The following is a 26,161-nucleotide window of genomic DNA, read 5'->3' as shown; positions in this document are numbered from 1 at the left end:
CTTTACTTCTGGAGTAAAAGTAACACTGCATTTCCGAAAAAAACATCATACCAACAGTAAAATATGGTGGTGGTAGTGTGATGGTCTGGGGCTGTTTTGCTGCTTTAGGACCTGGAAGACTTGCTGTGATAAATGGAACCATGGATTCTGCTGCCTACCAAAAAATCCTGAAGGACAATGTGTGGCCATCTGTTCTTGACCTCAATCTGAAGAGAACTTTGGTTCTGCAGCAGGACAATGATCCAAAATACACCAGCAAGGCCACCTCTGAATGGCAGAAGAAAAACAAAATGAATACCTTAGAGTGAAGGACCTAGTCAAGTCCTGACCTGTATCCTACTGTATCCTCATGCTGTGGCATGAACTTAAAAAGGCGGTTCATGCTCGAAAACCCTACAATGATTCTGAAAAGATGAGTTGACTAAAATTCCACCACAGCACTGTAACAGACTCATTTTATCACAAAGTTATCACAAATGCTTGATTGCAGTTCTTGCTGTTACGGGTGGCCCAACCAGTTATTAGGTTTAGGGGGCAAGCACATTTTCCACACAGGGCTATGTATTATTGGATTTTGTTTTTCCTTAATAATAAAAACCTTCATTTTAAAACTGCATGCTGTGTTTACTTGTGTTATCTTTAATATTTGTTATTGATTTTAATTAATTAAATATTATTTGTTTGATGATCTGAAACATTAACGTGCGACAAGCATGCAAAAAATAAAAAATCAGGAAGGGGCCAACACTTTTTCACACCAATGTAGCTGACAATATGGCCAGCTACTGGTCATCTACTCCTTTACTTCTTATGTGAGACCTGTGAGGGCCCTGTAAACAATTTTGTCTGCCTCAAATTTATGTTTCTTAAACTCTAGAAAGACATCTGCATGCATTCTTTTCAGAGGTTTTGTTTTTTTCTGTTTGTTTTATAATTTTGAGTTAGTTTTATTTTTTAAGCTTGTTTTTATTCAAATTGTTATAGTTTTAGGTCTGTAGTGTTGCACATTTTGATTTTTACATCAAATGCTTTGCTAACATTAGGCTGAACATATGAAGCTAAATGCTAAACTAAAATTCCAGTTTGGATAAAGATTTTACTTGGGCTTTAATAAAAAACAAAACTTAACTGCAAAGAATGTTCCATTTGATTTTGCTAAAAATAAGAAAGTTAAACCTAAGTTGTAAGTTACTCACCTTCACTGATACTGTACAATTAGCCTGTTAGAAATGTTTGATCTACCTGGGCAAGTTTTGGACAATGGAAGCATGCATTGTTTTTCTCTTTGTCACATAGACATCTCAGAAAGTATTTTTATAGTTTTTTTAGGGTACAAAAATACAAATTGCTGAAGTACTTTGATATAAATAATAAGCATTTTTCATTATACATTATAGTATTTTTTTTTAATTGTAACTGTATGTATGTATATTGCCTTGTACTTGTACATGTGTCTTCTTGAACTACTTTCGGCTTTTCCTGTTAGGGGTCACCACAGTGAATCATTAGTTTTCACCTAGCTCTATCCTCAGCATCCTCTACTCTCGCAACAATAACTTCATATTCTCTTTTAACACATCACTGAATCTCCTCTTTGGCTTTTCTCTTGACCTCTCAATCTTTCTTCTCTTCTCTACTCAACCCCCCGGCTACACCTGCTTCATCCTCCCTGACTGCAGAAGACTTCTTTTTACCATGAGAAGATTGAGAAAAACTGCATGACCTTCACTTCTGCCCCGACTGCATCTACATCCCACAGTCAGGATTCCCCTACTCTTTCGTTGTCACATTTTTTAATCGTAGTAGCAGAAGAGATTTTACAACTCATCCGGTCTTGCAGTCCTACCACCTGCCCATTGGATCCAGTCACTTCCACAATGCTTCAGATTATCTCGAAGACCTTCTAATCTTGCCTCATCCTCCTTGACCTTTCAGCAGCGTTTGATATGGCCAACCACAAGACATTATTGTCCACCCTTAGGAGTCTTGGAATTTGGGGATCAGCATGGGGATGGTTTGCTTCCTACATGGAAGGTCACTTATATAAGGTAACATGGAGGGGAGTGACATCTGCTCCCTACAGACTCTCCACTGGTGTCCCACAGGGCTCAGTACTTGGTCCTCTTCTATTCTCACTCTCTTGGTAAAGTTATTTTCTCACATGGGTTCTCTTTCCATCGCTATACACAACTTATCTTCTCTTTGCCACCCTCAGATACCACAGCTTCTGTTTGGATCTCAGCATGTCTGGCAGACATATTATCTTACTTCAAAGCCCTTATCACTCCTTGCACTGTACCTCACACCCTCAGAGCTATCAGCATTTCTCAACTGGTCCCACCATCTCTTAGGGTAAGCGGTAAGTATACAACACAACTCTTTTCTGTTCTAGTACCGATGGTTGAAGACTTTCTTCTTCATGAAATACTTGAACTAGGACTTTCTCCCCTGTTTGTTTGATGTGTGTATTAAAAAAAATGTTGAACACTGTTTTAGGCTCATGGTATCTTAAGTCTGTAACCTAGTAAACCAGAGTTTAAGTATGCAATGATAGTGACTTAAAATCACTTTTGTACGTCTCTCTGGAAAGGGCATCTGTCAAATGCTGTAAATGTAAATGCACTCAAAGCCGATCCTTGATGTAGCCCCACCTCCACCTTGAACTCCTCTACTCCTCTGTCTGACCTACAACACATCTTACTGCTGTCATACTCCTCTCATACATCCTGAACTATATTCTCTGCCACTACTCACATCCTTATACAATACTATAGCTCCTATCTCAGCACGCTGGCATACGCTTTCTCTAAATCCACAAAAACACAGTGCAGCTCCTTCTGACATACTGTGTACTTCTCTATTAACATTCTCAGAGCAATCATTGCATCAGTTGTGCTCTTTCTGTACATGAAGCCATACTACTGCTTACAAATACCCTCTTAATAGCTTTGACTACTCTTTCCCATACCTACCTTGTGTGGCTCATACATTTGTAGTTGCTACAACTCTGCACATCACCCTTGTTCTTAAAGATTGGCACTAGAACTAAAACCTCCATCCCTCAGGCATCTTCTCACTTTCTAAAATCTTGTTGAGCAATATAGATAGAAATTCCATTGCTCTCTCTACTAGACACTTCCACACCTCCACATGTCATCTGGACCAACAACCTTTCCACTCTTGAATCGCCTCAGAGCTTTCCTCACCTCCTCCTTTCTAATCTTTCCTATTCCTTGATCCCTATTCACCTCTTCCCTTCTTCAATCATCAGCTCCTGAAAATACTCCTTCTGTCTTCTTTGCACACTCTCCTTGCCTGTTAGCACCTTCCTTAGTCACCTTTATCTGTTGTACACCCTTCCCATCTCTATCTGTACAAGTCCTTCTCACCTTCCCTTATGTCTAACCTGGCATACAACTCATTTTATGCTTTCTGTTTGGCCTTTGCCACATCCCTATTCACTCTGTGCTGCAATTCCTTGTAGTCCTGTCTACTGTCTTCAGTCCTTTCTATGTCCCACTTATTTTTAGCTAGCCTCTTCCACTGAATGCTCACCTGTACTTCAGAAGTATCAGAGCTATTATTCTTTTCTCTTTCCAGATGACACATCTATCACCCTCCTACCTGTCTCCCTGATCAATTCTGCTGTAGTTTCCCAGTCATCTGGAAGGTGATTACTATCTGACAACCCAAAGCTTGACTCAGCTTCTCCTTTTTCATCTTCCACCCCTTGGCCTTCTTTTCTGTCTTTCCTCATCTCCTATCCATCAGAGAGAGCCTACACATCACCATCCGATCCTGTTTGGCTACACTCTTTTCTACCATAGCTTGGCAGTCTCTCTCAGATTGCCTTGTCTATATAGAATGTAGTCTATCTGCACACTCCTTCCTACACTCTTTTAGGTAACTTTATGTTCCTTTCTCTTGTGGAAATAAGTGTTAACATTTATCCATTGGGACAACTTTTAAGATCACTTGGTCTCAACTTTCACTTTTATGCAGATGACACTCAGGTTTATGTACATTCAAAACCTGATGTTAATGTGGCTGTGTCTTTTCTCTCTCAATGTATCTCTGAGATAATAAAATGGATGTCTGAAAATTTCTTTTGTCTGAACAGTGACAAGACGGAGGTAATGCTCATTGGTTCACCCTACCAGTTTCGTAAGGCTGGGTCTTTAACTTTAAGTGTGGATGATTCTACACTAGAATTCCAAACAAAATAAAAAAAATTTAGGGGTGATATTTGATGCACATTTAACATTTGTTCCCCATGTTCAGAACACTGTAAAGACATCATTCTTTCATTTAAAAAACATTGCCAAATTGCATCCTATGCTGTCACTCCCGGTGGCTGAAAAGTTGATCAATATCTTTGTGTTTTCTTGTATTGATTATTGTAATGCTTTGCTGGTCGGGGTCTCAAACGCTACCCTAAATAAATTACAGCTGGTTCAAAATTCAGCTGCCCGAATCCTGACTGGACAGGACAAGGGATCACATCACTCCAGTCTTGGAGTCCTTACAGTGGCTCCCTGTCAGATTTCGGGTGGATTTTAAAGATCTTATGCTTACCTACGCTATGCTTTGAATGGTTTGGCTCCTCACTATCTTACTGAGCTTTTAGCCCCCTACACACCTGTGTGTGCACTCCACTCTTCGAAAACTGCCCTTTTAATACCCGTTTAAAATATATGGTTGATAGGGCATTTTCTTCTGTAGCTCCAAGACTCTGATATTACTTGCCTGTTCAGATAAGGCAAGCAGAATCCCTTAGTGTATTTAAATCCTCCCTTAAAGCTTATTTCTTTAGAGTAGCTTTTACTTGATTTTTTTAACTTACTTGTTTTGATAGTATGTTCTGATTTGGTGTGTTTTTATATCTTACTTATTTTAACATATTATTTGTATAATTGTATGTTTGCTTTTTCTTCTGTGAAGCACTTTGAGATGCTACTTTTAAAGGCGCTATTATAAAATAAAGTTTATTATTATTATTATTATTATTATTATTATTATTAATAATAATAATAATAATTTCAGCCATTTCCAACCGCTTAGCAAATTCCACTACCATCTGAACTTCTAGGTTCCTTTCCTTGACACTAAACCTGCCCATCACCTGCTCATCATCTCTGCTTCTCTCACCAACATGCCCATTGAAGTCTGCTCAATAAACTTACTCCCATCTGGGAATAGTCTCAATCACCTCATTTAACTCACTCCAGAATCTCTCCTTCTCTTCTAACTCACAGCCTATTTATGGAGCATAACTCCTGATGACTTTTTTCCTGATTAACTGCTGATTACCTTATCTGACACTCTTTTCACTTCTTAAAAATTCATTACCAACTCATCCTTCAGGATCACTCCTACCCCATTTTACTTCCTATCCGCACTATAATAAAACAGTTTGTATCCCCCTTTGATACTATGTGCTTTGCTTCCCTTCCACCTGGTCTCCTGCACACACAGTATATCTAACTTTCTTCTATCCATCATGTCTTCCAGCTTTCTACCTTTCCCCGGCATTGTAACAATGTTAAGCATCCTTATACTCAGACCAATACTAATGCCGTTCCTCTTCTCTCTCTGTCTACGAACCTTCCTCCCTCCTATCATTCATTGACTAATAGTAGCCCAATTTATGCTGCCACCCTGTAGGCTGACAGAGTTAAAGTTCATTGTTAACCCAAGCCTCAACCGATCGGGTATTGAATTCACATTTGCATGTTTAAATTTGGCACGTTTTATGACGAATTTCTAATGAAATGGTAATAGAAATTAGCCCAGGAAATGTTATAAATATTTAAGGGTGATTTATAGTGCCTTGCAAAAGTATTCATACTCACTGAACCTTTTCACATTTTGACATGTTACAACCACAAACAAAAATGTATTTTATTAGGATTTTATGATAAACCAACACAAAGTGACACATAATTTTGAAGTGAAAGGAAAATGATAAATGGTGTCCAATTTTTTTTTTGAAGATGAAAAGTGTGGCATGCATTTGTATTCAGCCCCACTGAGTCAATACTTTTTAGAACCACCTTCGCTGCAATTACAGCTGCAAGTCTTTTGGGGTATGTCTCTACCAGGTTTGCACATCTAGAGAGTGAAATTTTTGCCCATTTCTCTTTGCAAAATAGCTCAAGCTCAGTCAGATTGTCTTGCTGGAAGGTGAACCTCTGCCCCAGTCTCAAGTCTTTTGCAGACTCTAACAGGTTTTCATCTAAGATTGCCCTGTATTTGGCTCCATCCATCTTTCCATCAACTCTGACCAGCTTCCCTGTCCCTGCTGAAGAAAAGCATCCCCACAACATGATGCTGCCACCACCATGTTTCATGGTGGGGATGGTGTGTTCAGGGTGATGTGCAGTGTTAGGTTGCCGCCACACATAGTCTATTGAATTTTGGTCTCATCTGACCAGAGCACCTTCTTCCACATGCTTGCTGTGTCCCCCACATGGCTTGTCGCAAACTGCAAATGGGATTTGTTATGGCTTTCTTTTAACAATGGCTTTCCTCTTGCCACTCTTTCATAAAGACCAGATTTGTGTAGTGCACGACTAATAGTTATCCTGTGGACAGATTTTCCCACCTGTGCTGTGGATCTCTGCAGCTCCTCCAGAGTTACCATGGGCCTCTTGGCTGCTTCTCCGATTAATGCTCTCCTTGCACGGCCTGTCTGTTTAGGTGGGCGGCCATGTCTTGGTAGGCTTGCAGTTGTGCCATTCTCTTTCCATTTCCGGATGATGGATTGTACAGTGCTCCGTGAGATGTTAAAGGCTTGAGACTTTTTCCCTGACCTGTCTGGTGTGTTCTTTCGTCTTCATGATGCTGTTTGTTTACTAATGTTCTCTAACACACTTCTGAGGGCTTCACAGAACAGCTGTATTTATACTGAGATTAAATTACACACAGGTGCACTCTATTTACTAATTAGGTGACTTCTGAAGGCAGTTGGTTTTACTGGATTTTAGGAGTATCATAGTAAAGGGGCTGCCCTGCTGAAAAATCCAGCATATACCAGCATTAATTCCATGCTGGTTCAGGCTTGGTTTTACTGGTTCATGCTGGTATAGTGCTGGTATAATGCTGGACAGTGCTGGTATAGCTGGGTGGCCAGCATAGTCATGCTGTTTTCAAGCAAAACGGGGCTGGTGTAGCTGGTTAACCAGTATGATCTTGCTGGAATGAGCTTTATGGGAACAACCTTTATTTTTGCTTGTGTATGTTTCTATGTAACACATTAATATAAGATTAAAACACAATATATTGGAATATATTTAATTATAAGTGTGTTATTTCTTTTGCTCCCTCTTTTGAATAAAGAACTGAAAAAACAAACCTCAAAAAGCTTTGAATAACAAAGAATAAAAACATTTAAAAATTGTTCGTTAGGGATTAAAGTGTCTCCACAAATTAAATATAGTAATACCAACAAATGTTGACTTCCCGAGCTCCATGAGGGAAGCAGCATATAAATCATACAGAATGATAGTTATTGGACAATGACATTTGCCATCACACTGTAATATCATTTACATGGCTTATTCTTATATATATATATATATATATATATATATATATATATATATATATATATATATATATATATATAAAGAAAAAGCCATGTAAATGATAGGAATATCCCTAATGTTTTTCTTTATTAAATAGTGAATTACAATTCTCTAGAAAATTGTCGTGGTCTTTATTTAACTATGAATATGAACTAAGAAATGTGATATGTAACGAATGGGTTTTGTAGTGGTCTTGCTGGGATTATACTATCATCCAAAAGACAACATATGTTGACCAGCACAAAAGCATCCCAGGCTGGTCGGCCAGCACACCTGCATCCCAGGCTCGTCGGCCAGCACACCAGCATTCCAGGCTGGTCGGCCAGCACACCACCATCCCAAGCTGGTCGGCCAGCACACCAGCATCCCAGGCTGGTCGGCCAGCACACCACCATCCCAAGCTTCGGCCAGCACACCAACATCCCAGGCTGGTCGGCCAGCACACCACCATCCCAAGCTGGTCGGCCAGCACACCAGCATCCCAGGCTGGTCGGCCAGCACACCAGCAACCAGCACCTAATGCTGGACCAGCATAACACCATCCCACGCTGGTCCCAGCATGCAAAACATACCTTATGCTCGACCAGCAATGCTGTTTTTTAGCAGGGTGAATACAAATGCACAACACACTTTTCAGATGTTTATTTTTTTTTTTTTAAATAATTGTATATAAAATACAAATTTTCTTTGTGGTTGTAACATGTCAAAATGTGGAAAAGTTCAGTGGGTATGAATACTTTTGTAAGGCACTGTAAGGGCCACTATGCAACTGCCTGGATCTTATCAGGCTTGCCCTTAATCTGTCTACTCTCAAGTGTGTAGCCCAAGATGATGACACAGTTTACCTGTAACATGTAGACAGTAAGGCTATAACATAACAAACTGGAGAAAAAGTAAATGGCTTTCCAGATGATGTTGCAGGAAGCATAATGTTTCATTGCATCTCCAGACTTTTTCATGTCTGTCACATATTCAGTGTGACCCTGCTCTCATCTCTGAAAAGAATGGGAAGCCATTGGTAAACTGGCCAATTCTAATGTTCTCTGACAAATTTCAGGTAAGCTGCACACTTCAAGGCTGTGGGCACATATCCCATTACAGGATTTTGGGATGGAATGAGGGCACAACATCATCTAGTGGGAATGGTTTGCATATTCCTAATCAAACTGTCAGAAACATGCACAACTGTAGCCTGGAGGTGAATTTGTAGGGGTCTGGCAGTGCTCCTCTTCTTTTTAATCTCACAAAGTGGCAAATACATGTTCTTCTGCTAGGATGTGTAATGGCACATCTCCTGGGATCTCCTCCATGATCTTAAAACCGTGCTCAGATACACACCAAACCTCATTGCAGGAGCACATATGAATGTGCCATACTGGAGTAGGTGGATTATCAGTGCAATGTGTTTGGGTTGCAGGTACTGGCAAGTAGTGGCAAGGACCCTAACAAAACAGGATGAATAATAAATGTGCAATTGTCTGTGGTTACCACATGCAGAAGCATTCTCTTTTATGAGGCATATTTGCTGTTTCCTCTCCAGTACACCCGTTGTCAACTGCTCTTCTCTAAAGTTTCACAATCATTTATGCTTCCTAAGTTGACAAAATAATATTCCTGCAGTTTAAGCAATCTAGTATTATACTGTGATGATGAGGTGTTGGTCAAAGGATTTTAGAACATTTCAATTTTTCCAGTTTTTATTGAAATTTTCCCAGTTTAAAAAAAAAGAAGTCATGAAATTGTTTCGTTAAAATAAACAATTTTTATTTTAGTTAAATTTTATGACTCCTCAAAGTAGCCACCTTTTTGCAGATATAACAACTTAACACACTTGTGGCATTCTTGGAAAGTTTTTCCCAACACTGTTGCAGAAGTTCCCACAAATGTGTTGACCTAGTAGACTGGTTTACTTTCACCCTTCTGTCCAGTTCATCCCAAACCAGCACAATGAGGTTTAAGTCTGGAGTCTCTGCTGGCCATTTGATGATTTACCTAAATGATTTACCTAAATTCCATGAATGAAACCTACCCTGTTGTCTTTTTCTTTTTACATAGTTCTGACAAAGCCTGGAGATATGTTTTTGGGTCATTATCTTGCTATAGGATGAACTTCCGTGCAATTAGGCATATTACGGAGTGTATTGCATGGTGCTGCAAAATGCTATGGTAGTACTTTTGAATAAGGTAACTGTTAAACCATTGTTAAACCATTACTTTTTCCCTAAAAATCATTTTTATATAACTCTGAAATGTACATTAGTACAATTTACAGTTAAATTGCCAGTGTGTATACACACACACAGACAAAAGGGGGCAACGCTAGGTAGCATATGCTTACAGACTCGTGAAGTATTCTCCTGAGAGGGGTCATACTTTTTGACTCCAGTAAACAACAGTGAGAGCCATTACCCACAAATGGAAAAACATGGAACAGTGGTGAACCTTCCCAGAGGTGGCTGGCTGACCAAAATTACCCCAAGACGACTTGTCCAAGATGTCACAAAAGACCCCACAACAACATCCAAAGAACTGTAGGCCTCACTTGCCTAAGTTAAGGTCAATGTTCATTACTCCATAAAGAAAGACACTGAGCAAAAATGGCCTGCATGGCAGGTTTCAAAGACAAAAAATGCTGCTGAGCAAAAAGAACATACAGGCTAATCTCAGATTTGCCAGAAAATATCTTGATGATACCCAAGACTTTTGGGAAAATACTCTGTGGACTGACAAGACAAGTTGAACTATTTGGAAGGTGTGTGTTCCTTTACTTCTGGCATAAAAGTAACAATGCATTTCAGAAAAAGAACATCATACCAACAGTAAAATGTGGTGGTGGTAGTTTGATGGTCTGGGGCTGTTTTGCTGCTTCAGAACCTGGAAGACTTGCTGTCTACCAAAAAATCCTGAAGGACACTGTGCGGCCATCTGTTTGTGACCTCAAACTGACGCGAACTTTGGTTCTGAAGCAGAAAAATGATCCAAAACACACTAGCAAGTCCACCTCTGAATCTCTAAAGAAAAACAAAATGAAGACTTTGGAGTGGCCTGGTCAAGTCCTGACCTGAATCCTATTGAAATACTGTGGCATCCATCTTCATCCATCCATCTTCTACCACTTATCCGGTGCCGGGTCGCGGGGGCAGCAGTCTGAGCAGGGACACCCAGACTTCCCTCTCCCCAGACAGTTCCTCCAGCTTCTCCGTGGGAATACCGAGGCCTTCCCAGGCCAGCCGAGAGACATAGTCCCTCCAGCGTGTCCTAGGTCTTCCCCGGGGCCTCCTCCCAGTTGGACATGCCCGGAACACCTCCCCAGGTGCCGCTTCACACTCGGCTGCAAACCGTCCCAGTGCACGTTGAAGGTCCTGATTTGAAGAAGCCAACAGGACAACATCATCTGCAAAAAGCAGAGATGAAATCCCGTCGTCCCCAAACCGGACACCGGAAACCGGTGACAAAGGGCAGCCCTGCCGGAGTCCAACATGCACCGGGAACAAGTCTGACTTACTGCTGGCAATGCGAACCAAACTCCTGCTCCGGTCATATAGGGACCGGACAGCCCTTAGCAGAGGGCCCCGGACCCCATACTCCCAGAGCACCCCCCACAGATCACCACAAGGGACACAGTCGAATGCCTTCTCCAGATCCACAAAGCACATGTGGACTGGTTGGGCAAACTCCCATGAACCCTCCAGCAACCTGGTGAGGGTATAGAGATGGTCTAGTGTTCCACGACCGGGACGAAACCCACATTGTTCCTCCTGAATCCGAGGTTCGACTATCGGACGAATTCTCCTCTCCAGTACCCTGGCATAGACTTTTCCGGGGAGGCTGAGGAGTGTGATCCCCTGTAGTTGGTACACACCCTCCGGTCCCCCTTCTTAAACAGAGGGACCACCACCCCAGTCTGCCAGTCCAGAGGCACTGTCCCCAGCCGCCACGCGATGTTGCAGAGGCGTGTCAACCAAGACAGCCCCACAACATCCAGAGACTTGAGGTACTCAGGGTGGATCTCATCCACCCCTGGTGCCTTGCCACTGAGGAGCTTCTCAACCACCTCAGTGACCTCAGCTTGGGGGATCGACGAGTCCTCAACTGAGCCCTCTGCCTCTGCTTCCTCAGTGGAAGACATGTCGGTGGGGTTGAGGAGATCCTCGAAGTACTCCTTCCACCATCCGAGAATGTCCCCAGTCGAAGTCAGCAGACTCCCACTCCCACTGTAAACAGTGTGAGCAGGTCACTGCTTCCCCCTCCTGAGGCGCCGGACGGTTTGCCAGAATTTCTTCGAGGCCAACCGATAGTCCTTCACCGTGGCCTCACCGAACTCCTCCCAAACCCGAGTTTTTGCCTCTGCAAGCACCTGGGCTGAAGCTCGCTTGGCCCTCCGGTACCTATCAGCTGCCTCCGGAGTCCCCCGAGCCAACCAGGCTCGATAGACTCCTTCTTCAGCTTGACGGCATCCCTTACTTCCGGGGTCCACCACCGGGTTCGGGGATTGCCGCCACGACAGGCACCGGAGACCTTACGGCCACAGCTCCACGCGGCCGTGTCGACAATGGAGGTGGAGAACATGGTCCACTCAGACTCAATGTCTCCAACCTCCCTCGGGATCTGGTTGAAGCTCTGCCGGAGGTGGGAGTTGAAGATCTTTCTGACCGGAGACTCTGCCAAACGTTCCCAGCGGACCCTCACAGTATGTTTGGGTCTGCCAAGTCTGTCCAACTTCCTCCCCGGCCATCGGATCCAACTCACCACCAGGTGGTGATCAGTTGACAGCTCCGCCCCTCTCTTTACCCGAGTGTCCAAGACATACGGCCAGAGGTCAGATGAAACAACCACAAAGTTGATCATCGAAATGCTGTGGCATAACCTTAAAAAGGTGGTTCAGGCTCAAAAACCCTCCAATGTGGCTGAATTACAACAATTTTGCAAAGATGAGTGAACCAAAATTACTCCACCGTGCTGTAATAGACTAACTGAAAGTTATCACAAATGCTTGATTGCAGTTCTTGCTGCTAAGGGTGGCCCAACTGCAAGCACTTTTTCACACAGGGCCATGTAGGTTTTTGATTTTGTTTTCCCTTAATAATAAAAACCTTCATTTAAAAACTGCATGTTGTGTTTACTTGTGTTATCTTTGACTAATATTTAAATTTGTTTGATGATCTGAAACATTAAAAATAAAAAATCACGAAGGGCCCAACACTTTTTCACACGACTGTAATTTCATTTCTTGTATGCATCTACCAGTTTCCATTGACTGGAAAAAAGTTTCCCCCACTCCTCAGTGCAAAATTATTTTAGCTGTCTGATGTTTGAAGGGTTTCTTGCATGTACTGTCCATTTTAATTCAACCTATAAGATCTAAATATGATTTATATCTGAACTTTGACAAAGCCATTCCAGATTTCTTCATTTTTTTTCTTTTCAGCCAGTTCATGTTGGTTTTACTGGTATGTTTTAGGTCTAAAACATAGACCTAAAAATGTTTCAAGGTTCAGTTAATCTTCAGCTTAAATGTTTTGACAGATGGTCTTAAATGTTCCTCAAGCACCTTCTGATACAATGTAGAATTGACCTGACCAGGTCCTGCTGTAGCAAAGCATCCCCAAACCATAACAATTCCACCTCCATGTTTCACAGTTGGTATGAGGTTCTTTTGTCAAACATGCCCTCTGTTAAGGTGTGCAAATAATTCGATTTTAAAGTCATCTGTAGAAAGCATATTATTTTATCGCTTAAGTTGTGCAGTTTCTTTCTTATTGTAAATTCAAGCACTTTGACACCATCTGTAGCAAGGGCTTGCTATAGGTCCCCTAATAATATTTTAGCATCTTGCAGTCTGCTCTTGGGGTGAATTTGCTTAAAATGCTTTAGCCCCAACCAATCAAATTTTCCATTACTTCTTATATATGCAAACCCATCTTTTGCAAAATACAGTAATTTATATAAGATTATATTTGACAAATTCAAGATAATATGGTAGCTGGTAGCATTGAAGGGATTACATGAAGCACCACAACACTGAAGACTTCAGTACCTCTCAGCTCAGGGTATATTAAGGGCAGACAGGATGATAGCAGGACCTCAGTTCGTCCATTAGCAATGAGTCTCTCTTCATCTGTTCCATATCAATCTCATCCTTTGCCCAGTAGCATGGGGGAACTGCAGCAAGAAAAAGGTATTAAATCGATAGTGTTAAAATAAAACAAGTGACAGTTTCTGGTTATGAGGAGAAAGCTTATAGTTTTCAGACATTAGTGAGTATTCTCCTTTACTTATATGTTCATTTGTTTGCTCCTGGACAGCAACCAATAGAGTTAATTTTTTTATGCACCAAGATTTTTGGTTATAGAGACATTAGGGGTGGAATTAGAAACTTTGTAGTTTAGAGTGCTAAAGAAATTAAGATGTCTGTAGCAGCAATTAAAGAATCAGAACAGAATAAATATGAAAAAAAATCCTTTCTGTCACTCCCAGGAAACCAGTTTACCTTACATAAATCAAGCATCGCGTTAGTTCAGGCAGGCCACGTAGTAAGCCGCATCAGCTGCTAATCAGCTGTCCACGAGGCGCACCAATCCGGCACGACTTCCTTAATTTCCCCTCCTTTAAATCCTCACCTTCGAGCCAATCCTACGCATCGCCACTGTTGCGATCCAACTTAGCAACGCTGCTCGCTATTGTACGCATTTTCTGATACTATCAGCATGTTTATTCTACTCACCATGTCCGATCCGAGCTCCGAAGAAGATCCGTGCCCTACGGAAAATCCTCATGGCCCATCGGTTCGCAGAAGCCCTTGGCTGGCATGTAAATCGCCTCCACCATTCATGGAATGGCCCGTCGATAGAATCCTCACAACCCTGTTCAGCCATAATATCCAGGCGCCACTCGGTTTCGATCATAGCCAACTGTTCCAGTATTTCCTGGAAAATATCTCCGAAATACCTCCGACCCAATCTACACCTACCTCCGGTCCCAAGAAGGCCACCGCAAAAAGAAAACACTGCCTGCACGCAAACAACCCGTCAGCTCCAGAAAGAAGGACTGTTCGACCCGATATCACCCTATCGATCTCAGAAGATCCCGTGTTGACAGCCCTCCACAACATCCATCTCTCCCTCTCTAATCTCGATGCCAGGATCCAAGCCCTGGAAAATCTACCTTCGCTTGTCCCCAACACGGCCACCGCGTCTACAACACCTGCTCCACCGGCTCTGGATGCTCCCGCCTTTTCTTCACCAGCCAGCATGGACCTAAGCCTCCTCCCCCGTGGCACATTAGCGATGGCCCTTCAAGCTCCTACCGCCAGCGCCCCCTTCTTTCCACCTGCTGCTGCTATCTCTTCCCATCTGTGTGCCCAGATCCTCGCAGGTAACAACATTAATTTAGTTAAGATCTTGCTAGGCTCCGAAGTCCAGGAAAAACGCACGGTCGACTGCGGAGACGTTTCCATACTCCTTAAAGATAACAACCTAAGGCTGTCTAATCGAATCCTATCCAAGCCCGAGTTCAATGTCGCTTTCAGCATTTTTAGAGACCTCATCTGCGATGCGTATCCGGAGCACAGGGCAGAGCTTGACACCTACCTAGCCATCATTTCAGACCTATGGCGGGACTCTTTTCTACGAGTACCACAAATCTTTCTCGGCCAAATCAGCCATGTACATCCAAAAGGCTCAACCAAAGATTGGATTGGTCAGCCGTGGACCTAGCACTCATTAGCAGGCATTTCACCAGACTCTATGCCTGAGATCCGCTAAATTCACCTTTTCGGCCGACCGCGCATCTAAAGCCAAAGTCGAAGAACAGCTACTGCGGAGACGGGCATCCAAAGTTCGTTTGTCCCCGGAGAATGCATGCTCCCTCCAGAAAGGGAAACGCCTGTCAACATCGCCTGTCAACATCCCCAAACTCAACAAAGCACTGAAGAAACATCCTAACTGCTGTTTCGTCCATTATTTAATCACCGGGCTCACCCAAGGTTTTTTGGCCGGTCTAACAATTTGCAACAACCTCCAGTCCGCTCTCAAAGAACCTGAAGTGGTCGATATTCTTCTGGCTAGAGCGGTAGATTAAGGATACATGATCGGCCCCTTCGAAAATCCTCCCTTCTCAGTCTTTAGGATTAACCCGTTAGGCGTAGCGACACGGAAGTATTCTGGCAAAAAACGTCTAAGCATAGACTCATCAGCTCCCCACAACATCGAATTTGTCCCAAGCATTAACAGCCTTATTCCTCTCCCCAATTTTACCCTGTTCTACGCCTCGGTCGACAACGCCATCCAACTCATCAAAACAGCCAGAAACGGGGCTTGGCTGGGCAAAGCCGACATCGTAGACGCCTTCAAAATCATGCCGCTTCACCCATCCCAATGGCACCTGTTCGGCGTGCAATGGCGTGACAAACAGTACTTTTCCGTCAGACTCACGTTCGGCTGTCGTAGCAGCCCGCGCATCTTCGATACCTTATCGGAAGCGCTCTGCTGGATTCTCCTAAATAATTGCAAGCTGCCTTTTGATCCCTATCTACTAGACTATTTTCTCATCATCGATTACCCGAATTCACAACCAGAGCGAAGTATCACCATTTTGAAAGAAACCTTCAGAAAATTGGGCATCCCCCTCTCAGATGAAAAAACAGTACGGAAAAAATCGGTACGGTTTCCTCAGGTGGGTGAATTCACGACACGCAACAATAAATTCGACACCTCCCATGACCTCACGTTCTCTGATATCACCTTTGACGAACATTATTTAAAAATTTTTCTAAAACGCTCAAAGTCTGACAAAGATTTTAAAGGTATTCCCGTACCACTAATACAGATTTCTGCCCCTTTTTTTCCATGTACCGGTATCTGGGTCTATGCCCTCATGCACGTCCCAACGAACCGCTGTTTATAACCGAGGAGAGCAAAGCCATGTCAAGGTCATGGTTCGCTGGCCGTCTACGCACGGCCTGCCAATCCTGCGGCCTCTCACCGGAGCTCTACACGCCCCACTCCTTCCGCATCGGAGCCGCAACAACTGCAGCCTCAGTCACCACGAATCCCACCTTAAAAAGTCTGGGACGATGGTCCTCCGCGGCATACGAACGTTACGTACATCCGAGAACTAAGGACATGTTAAATGCTCAAAAAGCCATGGACCTCCTCTGATCACTTCTGTCACCCGATCATGCTTTGCGGTCCTACAGAACCACACATCAGTTATGTTGGGGGTCCCCTCTGGCATATGGTTCATTTTGGGGGTCTATTCATTCCTTAGCGCTGCCTCCCAGCCCCGTCCATGCATGTGCACGGACAGGCGCAAGGGAAAAAATTCTCCCAGAACAGAGCCATACCTCCAACACTAACTGTATGCTCGCAATAAACTTTCATTGACAAAGTGGTCCTGACTGAAATCAAGCATCGCGTTAGTTCAGGCAGGCCATGTAGTAAGCTGCATCAGCTGCTAATCAGCTGTCCACGAGGCACACCAATCCGGTACAACTTCCTTAATTTCCCCTCCTTTAAATACTCGCCTTCGAGCCGCTAATACGCATCGCCGCTGCTGCGATCCAACACCCTCCTCCAGCCAGAACCCGTCGCCAGCGCCAATCGAATTCTTCACTTATTCTTCACTTTGTGTATAGATCGATCCTCGAAAAATGGTGCATATCTCCACAATTAATAAAGTCTCTGACTGGCTTCATGATGAGGATAAATTCCTGGGGCCTGTTTTAGAAAGGTGGTTCAATCAACTCTGAGTTTAAACTTGAACATTGAGTTGGCAAACCCTGAGATGGGAAACTGAGTTTTCAGTTAGAGAACAGCTGAAAAGAGTTAGTTTTATCAACTCTAAATTGAATGACTCGGAGTTAAGCGCGTGCACCACAACTAAATAAAGCCATTATCAATGGCGTGCAGATATAACCATGGCACCATGGCAACAGCGTCAGACAAAAAAAAAGTCTGCATATTTCTCACCAGCAGAACTGGAAGTGCTTATGCAAGCATATGGAGAATTTGACCACGTATTTAAAAAAAAAAAAAACACTGCTGTATAAAACAATAGTAGATTTAACATCAAATTTTAAAAGGTGTATTTAAAAAAAAAAAAAAAAAATATATATATATATATATATATATATATATATATATATAGAGAGAGAGAGAGAGAGAGAGAGAGAGAGAGAGAGAGAGTAGTGCAGTGTCTTGTCTCACCTTATTGTTCAAGTGATTGATGTAGATTTGGGATTTAGAAAGTAATTAATTAGTAAGTAGACCAATACTTTTTAGAGATATTTATTATTACATTAATCTAATTAGACTTGTTGAATATGTAATTTGTAGTTAGTAATTAAGAACTATTTTAAAGTAAATTCCCAACTGTTATAATATCAGAGGTGAAACCGGAAGAGCAATGTTTTATTTTATCAGGAAACAACACAAAAATTGTCAGAAAGAGCGAGGCACACTTTCCTGGCCGCTCTGCAAACAGTAGCCTTACTAATATGTTCTGCATCCACGATGTTATACACAAAACTACCATTTGCAAAGAAACGTAAGGAAACGCAAAGCATCTGCTCGAATGTAAGCGCATGGCCGCGATGGCTGATGTAAGGATGGATGAGATTATGGATCTTATTGACTGTAAAGAAAAATGGCACCGCTCAAATAAAAATGCGTAGGGATGTGCATAGGGAAAAATCCACTCTGGGCTCAAACGAATTAATACAGACTCTTCATCAACAGGATAGTCCATAAAAGGACACACCATTTCATTCATTTTACATTTATGGCATTTAGCAGACCCCTTTACCCAGAGTGACTTATATTGTGTTTCAATTTATACAACTGAGCAATTGTGTCAACAGAAGCTTGGTGGACCTGGGATTTGAACCCATGACCTTCTGATCAGTAGTCCAACTCCTTAACCACTGAGCTACCACTGTTTTTTACTCAGTGTTTCTATCATCAGTTGTTGATGTTTTCTGTGAGCAGCCTGTTTAATGTCTAGTTGTCAGAACACTGGTTGCTGTATTGCCTATGCCCAGTGTTTGCTCAGTTTCTATGACCAAATTTTCCCTTTTTTCTTAGCTTTAATGTTTTCATTGGTTTATCCTCAATGCTTGGAGAAGCTTCAAAAGTATACAGTATATGCAACTAAATTTCAAATGTTATTTACATTTATTTTACTTTCCTGTGCTGAATTGCACAGTTCTTCTGCTGATGCTGCTTTCAGAGACAATTTGTAACTCTTTAGTCACTGATCAGCATAGGCCATTTTTTAATTCTATGTGCTTCAGGCTTTGGTGACCCTATGGCCTCTGGGCCTCTGTAAGGGCCTTTGTAAGGTCTCATGGTCTATCAATTTGTGGCTGAGCTATTTTTGCTAATTTCTTCTGTTTAATTTCTCATAGACAAATTCATTTTAAAATAATTTTAAAAATTATTTGACGGGGTAGATGTAGCATTGCCGTTTTTTTACAAACTGAAAACAAGTTGCACTCTGGAGAATGGAGGCTTATAATACTGTATCTTCTTTTTTTTTAGCTCCCACTGACCCTCCACTGCAGCCTAGTTTAGGTAAACTGCATTATAAATCTAAATACTCAAAATTGTTTAAGTGAAATTTTCTAATTTCCTCATCAGTTCAATCGTGTTTGATCAGTTACACGTGATCTATTTTCTCCTGCACAGCTGAAATACATGGAATCCATGCAGTGCTTCGTGATGATTTTGACTCTAATCTACAAGGAGCACTAGATGGCAGAATCTGGTGGGTATATCGTAGACCACCTATACATTTGTTCTTCAAAATGATGGTAATTCTCTCTTGTTCTTTCTTAGGTCAAACTGTAGTAACTGTGTGGTGGGGGAGCAGTGTGGCGTGCTCTTGTATGGTAAAGCAGTCACTTTCTGTGAACCTTTTGGGGAAAGAGAACTGGTAAGACTAGATAAATAAATGCACAAAACCATATTGAATCATGACAAAAATGTATATTTCGCATACTGTCATACACCTATATATACTTAGGCATCGACAGAGTTAATGTTATTTTAGCTGTGCATTACAATATATTGAAGTTTAAATTTGATAATAAATGTAATAGTAAAGTGCAAATTTACTACCTTAATTTTGAGGGATTTTACATCCAAGGTGGGTGAAGAGAGTAGGAATTACAGGACTTTACAGTATATATGTGGTACCCCTTTCAAAGTTAATCGGACAATCATAAATCAAAAAAGTGATTTTTTTATTCTTGGTTGCAAATTGTTCCCAGTCAATGACAACTTAAACGCTGCAATTTCACATGTTAGAAGGGTAAGGGAGCACAGAGACAAAGGAGCAGTCATGAGTCAAAATTGGGAATGAAGCAACTTTAAGAAATAAAATTATGATGGTGAAGATCTTAATGAAGAAGTTGTTTATTCCAGCTTAGCAGTGAGAAAATACATGAAATATTTATGTATATTTATATTACTTTTCCTCATTTGTTAAAATGGGGTTTCACTTTAAGTGTTGAGCATGATAACTGAGTGTTATTAATTTAGTTATTAAGTTATTAATTTAGAGTTATGTAATATATACAGTGGCAAGAAAAGGTATGTGAACCTTTTGTAATTTCATGGTTTTCTGAATAAATATGTCATAAAATGTGATCTGATCTTCATCTAAGTCACGGGTATTGACAAACATAATGTGTCTAAAAATAATTACACAAAAAAATTTCTGATCTTTTATGTCTTCATTAAAGTATGTGAACCCTTGAGTTAATGACCTCAAAAAAGCTAATTGGAGTCAGGTTTTAGCACACCTGGAGTCTCGTTAGGATAATACATTTGGAGGTGTGGACTACAGCTACTTTGACTGACAAAACCCCTCATACTTTTGGAGTTTGCAGAAGAAGAAAACACTTCCATGCCAAAAAGAGCTTTCGGAAGACCAATGAATTGTTGTGATAAAGAATTGTTGCTTTACATAAAGCTGGAAAGGGTTATAAAATTATTTCAGACTATAGAAATTCACCAGTCTACAGAGGTAAAGAAACAACCCTGAATGACGGCCAAAGATATTAAGGCATCATTAGAACTTGCTAACATCTCTGTTCATGAGCCTACGATACTTAAAACACTGAACAATCAGGGTATTCATGGCAGGACACCATGAGGGAAGCCACTGCTTACTAAAAAGAACATTGCTGTACGCCTGAAATTTGCAAAAGAGCACATTGACACTCCACAGTGGTATTGGCAAAATGTTTTAGGGACTGATGAAACTAAGATTGAATTATTTGGAAAAAACCCATAGCGTTGCATCTGGCGTTGAAAGGGCACAGCATATCATCATGAAAACATCATCCCAACTTTAAAGTATGGTTGGAGGAAACATCATGATTTGGGCCTGCCAATAGAGATGCTATGGATTGACTTGAAGAGGGCCATACACATGAGACGTCCAAAGAATATGACAGAGCTAAAGCAGTTCTGCCATGAAGAATGGGCTAAAATTCCTCCCCAAATTCCGAGAATTCCGAGAATTCCCAGCTACAGGAAGCACATGGAAGAGGTTATTGCTGCTGGGGGGAGGGGCTGATGAACCAGTTATTAATTCTAAGGGTTCACTTACTTGTTTCACTGCCATTTTCAATGTTGAATGAGTGTGTGAAATAAAGACATGATAAATCAAAATTTTTTTGTGTAATTATTTTTAGACACATTGTTTGTCAACCCTTGACTAAGATGATCAGATCACATTCCAAAAGGTTCACATACTTTTTCTTGCCACTGTAAATATTAACATATTACCTTATGATAAAGCCTTTTTGGAATGAGCTCTTTCTGATGTGTATCTTAAATGCAATCTGGGTGCAAACAATCTGTAATTTCTTACTCAACCCACAACTGATAATCTCTGCCCATTTCATGGACTTACCAACAAGCATAACTATATTAAGGTACTCATCATTTAGTATTTCTGATGCAACATAATCTTTATCTCACCTTTACATATGATATTGTTTGAGATTTGTTTATCTAAACTCTAATATTTGGCAAATGGGCAACTTGGGCCACATCTGTGGGGATAGATTCCTGGCATTTGAAGGATGTAATGCTTTGGTTCCAACTTAACATAGACAGGTGATTGGAAGGACCTGATCTAATCAAATGGTTAGTCATGATGTGCCCTAGGTAGGTAGTGGCATTTAAATGAGCCAAATGTTTCTCTTCCCTAAGGCAGTGGCAAAGGGTCAATTAAGTAAATAGAACTTTTAGTTCCAGAGCTCCAGCATTTCTCTGTGGAGAGATGAGAACCTTCCAGAAGAACAACCATCACTGCAACACTCCACCAATCAAGCCTGTATGGTACAGTGGTCAGATGGAAGTCACTTCTCAGTAAAAGGCAAATGATGGCCCACCTGGAGTTTGCCAAAAGGCACCTGAAGGACTCTCAGACCAGTGTGAGATCTACACAACAGTCATGTATGCACTGTTCTTTTACAATTGCTTCAGCACCAATTGTTTGCCAAGGTGGAAAAATGTGAGTTTCACCATTATGCCTGGACAGAACGTGATTGCAAATTGAAAGCCTTATCCAGATTTCATAACCCCTGTACAGATGTCACCAGCTCATTTTTCAGTGCACCTATTTGTTGGGACTTGATGGAGGAAATCTAGCAATCTCAACAATCTGCATCACCACCACCACCAATCTGTTTTTGCATCAGGTGCTTAATCAAAGGTGGGTACATTAAATTCTGTGGGTGCATTAAAGCCCCAGCTTGGGCCACCCAGGAATACAGACAGCCACCATGCTGGTACAGAACACCTTCTAGTGGGCCTCCCTGATTTGAGGTCAAAGAGTTTGTGAGTGCCTGCTAGGTGTGTGCTCAGGCCAAAGACCCACATCAATTGCTGGCCGGTCTCCACAATCCTGGTTATTGCAGACTGTCCTGCTACCTGATTCCCCTTAAAGGCTTGCCCACAGCCATGGAAACAGCTAAAGCCTTGTTCCATCATGTAATTAGGGTGTGGATTCTAATTAATACAATATTGTTTGGATGATGGAAGCATAGTGTATGGACTGGCAAGGAAAATACTTTATACAATATCAGCAAGGAATAGGTATGGCCTTACAAGCTTTCAGGACTACTCCTATACAAAGCCTTTACGTAAAAGCTAGAGAATCATCCCACAAATTAATCAAATTAAATCATCCTGAAATGGATAAAGATCAAATTTACATAGTACAGGTATGGTATCACAAGACTATTCAGTGCCTTATAGGTCAGTAATGGTGTTTCATAATCAATGCAATTAATGCTTCTGGTGAGCTTGCACTGCTAATCAAGCTGTTCTCATCAGAACTGAAAACAAATGCTGGATGGACAGTACATACCCAAAGCCAACAACAAAACACGGAGCTTGTTTATGCTCCCGCTGGAACATCCACACAAAACTGTCAGAAAAAGTGGGCATCTTAAGAGAGCGGATTAGGCCCTAATGCAGGGATAAGGAGGGAGTAGCAAGGTACACGGCGAGGCACATGGGGGGGTGTGAGGCACACAGCTGCATAGAGGGGGCCGAGCGACAGCCGCACAGAACAGCCGAGCAACATCCACAGCCGTGCAGAAGAGCCAAGTGACATCCACAGCCGTGCAGAAGAAGGGCTGTGTGACGTCCACAGCTGAGCAGAAGCTGTGGGCCGAGCGACGTCCACAGCCGAGCAGAAGCCACGAGCTGAGCAATGTCCACAGCCGAGCAGAAGCCTCGGGCCAAGTGGCATCCACAGCCGAGCAGAAGCAGCTGGTCGTCCCATGTCCCAAAAGGAGGGAGGGAAAAACCTCTGCAAAAGGCCAGTATTGTGTACATCCCCCACGGGCAAGAAGTGAGGCGACGTCCTCCATGGAAAAACAGGAAGTGAAGTGGCATCCCCCACAAGAACAGGTGTGAAGTGAAGTACATCGAAGAACACTAGAATTTCAGAAAAAAAATAACAAATTAAATAAATAATATCCCAAAAGGCCAGAAAGAGTAGTCCAGAAAAAGTAGCTCCACAGATAGTTATCCCAGTGGGTCTGAGTCTGGCTAAGTCCTTCTTTCAGAACTGGTAACAGAGCTGTCTTAACAGACAATATAAAGACCCTAAAGCCTAAAAAGTCATTTAATAGGAAAAATAACAAAGGTCTAGAAACACTAGAAACATGGAAACACAGAAACAGAAACAACAACAAACCACAAACACAGGAACACAAGGACTCAGCAAAAAAAACACACATAAGACAACGGGTATAAATAGGGAAGGCAATTATTGAAAACACAAGGGACAGGTGTGCAGAGGCAGCAACGGATAAGGATAGGGTGAAGCTAGCACATGGCACAAGACAAAACGTCTTGTGCCATGTGCACTTACTGTTCAGACAGGGAAGTCCAAGCTGTTCCTGACAAAAACTTTACAATAATCCATCATAGAGGTAACCAAAATCATGTACTAATATTTCTGCACCCAATTCTGTCATCAAATTTCTTATCGATATTTCTGAGATGAAAAAAGGCTACCCTAGTGATATCTACAGACAATCAATAATCACACACAGGTCTTTTACTGCTCAAACAATCAAACAGAATGGCCAATAAAAGTCACTCTGTAATCAGAAAGCTTACGTCTACCCACATGTGGTCCTAGTATAAGCACTACTTATCAGAATTAAGTAGCAAAATGTCAGTAAGCATCCACTGTCTACTGTCACATTCTTCAGTCATAATAAACTGGAGACTTAATTCATCACCCCATTATTATTGAAATTTTAATCAAATTACATCTAGAAAATGTGATTGACTTAGAAATATCTGACTGTGAAATATTACCTTCTGCCCTATGATTATTAATTAAAGGTAATGGGAATAATATACAAAAAATAAACTGTATGAAATAAACCACAGCATAAAAAGAACTGCCATCCATAACTTCAAATCAAGACATGAACAAGTCATCTTCATTAGGTGCTGACTGAGTTATTGACTGAGTTATTGGAAGAAGATTTTCTGTATTATGTCAATAAAAAATGTTCTATATAACAGTTTCAATTATATGCATTTAAAGTAAATAATAATGCAACACATCAAATGCAATCTAAAATTTGTTGCTTGTAAGTGAAATAATAACACATAACGTGTTACACTGACAGAAAATAGCCATATCCCTGGCTATGGCTATTTTCTGTCAGTGCCATAGCAGGGGTTTGCAGGAAGTAGTTTTCTTTTAGGTGGCTGCAATGAATGTCACCATAACATGATGTAATTGTAAGCCAGAGTTACTGTAACCAAAAAGGTAATATGTGTTTAAAAAAAGCAGTGGGACTAAAACAGAACCTTGTGTAACACCAAACTCTAGTTTAGTATGAAAAGTATGTGCATAGTATTTTTATTTATCAGCATATTGATTTTACAATCCATAGAACAAACATTTTACACATTGTTCACATGAACATTCACCATGCTTACAAGGCTGTACCCTGCTCCCACCTGGGCTGCTTGGATCATTTTTCTGTTATGCTAAACCTTTGTCTGTCTTCAGAAGTCTGAGTCCAAATTGAACCCATTGAAAGCTAATTGGTTGATCAGGGAATGTTTCTATAGTTCAAGCGGCTCTCTTGCTCTGCAGTTTGGAATACTACCACCATGTCTAGCTTCTGATCTAACAAGTTCTCTTTTGTTATCCTGATTCAGGATATAACATGGACATGTGCCCTTGCAGCTGGTGAGAGACACTGCTTCTGGAAATTGCATTGTGTAGCTACAGTATAACTAACACAAAGCAATGCACTGTGCAGTCTAATTTAATAGCTTAACAAGGTCCAAACCTATTCTCCTGAAAGGGATCACATATAATGTAAGGGGCTGCAATAGTGCCTTTGGAGTGCCTTGGGGATTCACTCACATGCCACACTTATGAAAATGCCTGGCCAATAGAAATCAGTGGAAAACATTTCCCCTAGGCTCCTAGGACTAGTGGAGATTGGCATCCTTTGAAAAATAGAAGCATAGACTACAGGCAGAAGGAATGGTGGGACTTGAATGAAGGAATGTTGATTTCCAAAGAGAAAAAGGACTTGTAAAGTGGTGTGTTGGTTCAACCATTCCAAACTATGAAGCTACCTTGATTTCCAGAAAACTATCATTTTTAGTTGAATTTACCAAAATGAGCAGAAGAAGAGAAAATTGATTAAGACAAGGGTGTCTGCAATGCAGTCAAAAGATGTCCGTATGCAATTAAGGGGCAATGAATGGTAGCAGCCCCTCATCTGCTGGTAACCCCCCCCTTTTGGCCAAAGTGGGAAAGTGGCAAGGAAATGACAGGTATATTCTCTCAACCTCTATCAATTCCTTGTGATGTCCTGCTGGGGTAAGCTGGGCCACTCTGTCACCAATTATAAGAGGCAGCAACATTAAATATTGCTGTTCTCTATGATATCTTGAGAGTTTAGCTACTTGAGGGTTGACCTTACATGGCTTAGCAGAAGTTTCAGTGACATAGTATTTGAATTAAATGTTAAATGTGTCAATTCAGATGAAAATGTGACAATGATT

General features: G+C 41.5%; 1 protein-coding gene across 1 annotated transcript in view; it reads left to right on the top strand.

Moving 5' to 3' along the window:
- reln (reelin) overlaps window positions 1-26,161 on the top strand; it is a 395,099-nt gene that overhangs the window by 134,457 nt on the left and 234,481 nt on the right. Inside the window, exons 5-7 of the mRNA XM_060877712.1 lie at window positions 19,124-19,156; window positions 19,271-19,349; window positions 19,421-19,517. Of these exons, the coding sequence (XP_060733695.1) occupies window positions 19,124-19,156; window positions 19,271-19,349; window positions 19,421-19,517 (209 nt within the window). The remainder of the gene's footprint in view (window positions 1-19,123; window positions 19,157-19,270; window positions 19,350-19,420; window positions 19,518-26,161) is intronic.

Source organism: Tachysurus vachellii, chromosome 9, assembly GCF_030014155.1.
Source record: "Tachysurus vachellii isolate PV-2020 chromosome 9, HZAU_Pvac_v1, whole genome shotgun sequence".
NCBI lineage: Eukaryota > Metazoa > Chordata > Actinopteri > Siluriformes > Bagridae > Tachysurus > Tachysurus vachellii.
The sequence above is the reverse complement of the archived record's forward strand: the minus strand, read 5'-3'. Positions and strand labels throughout refer to the sequence as shown.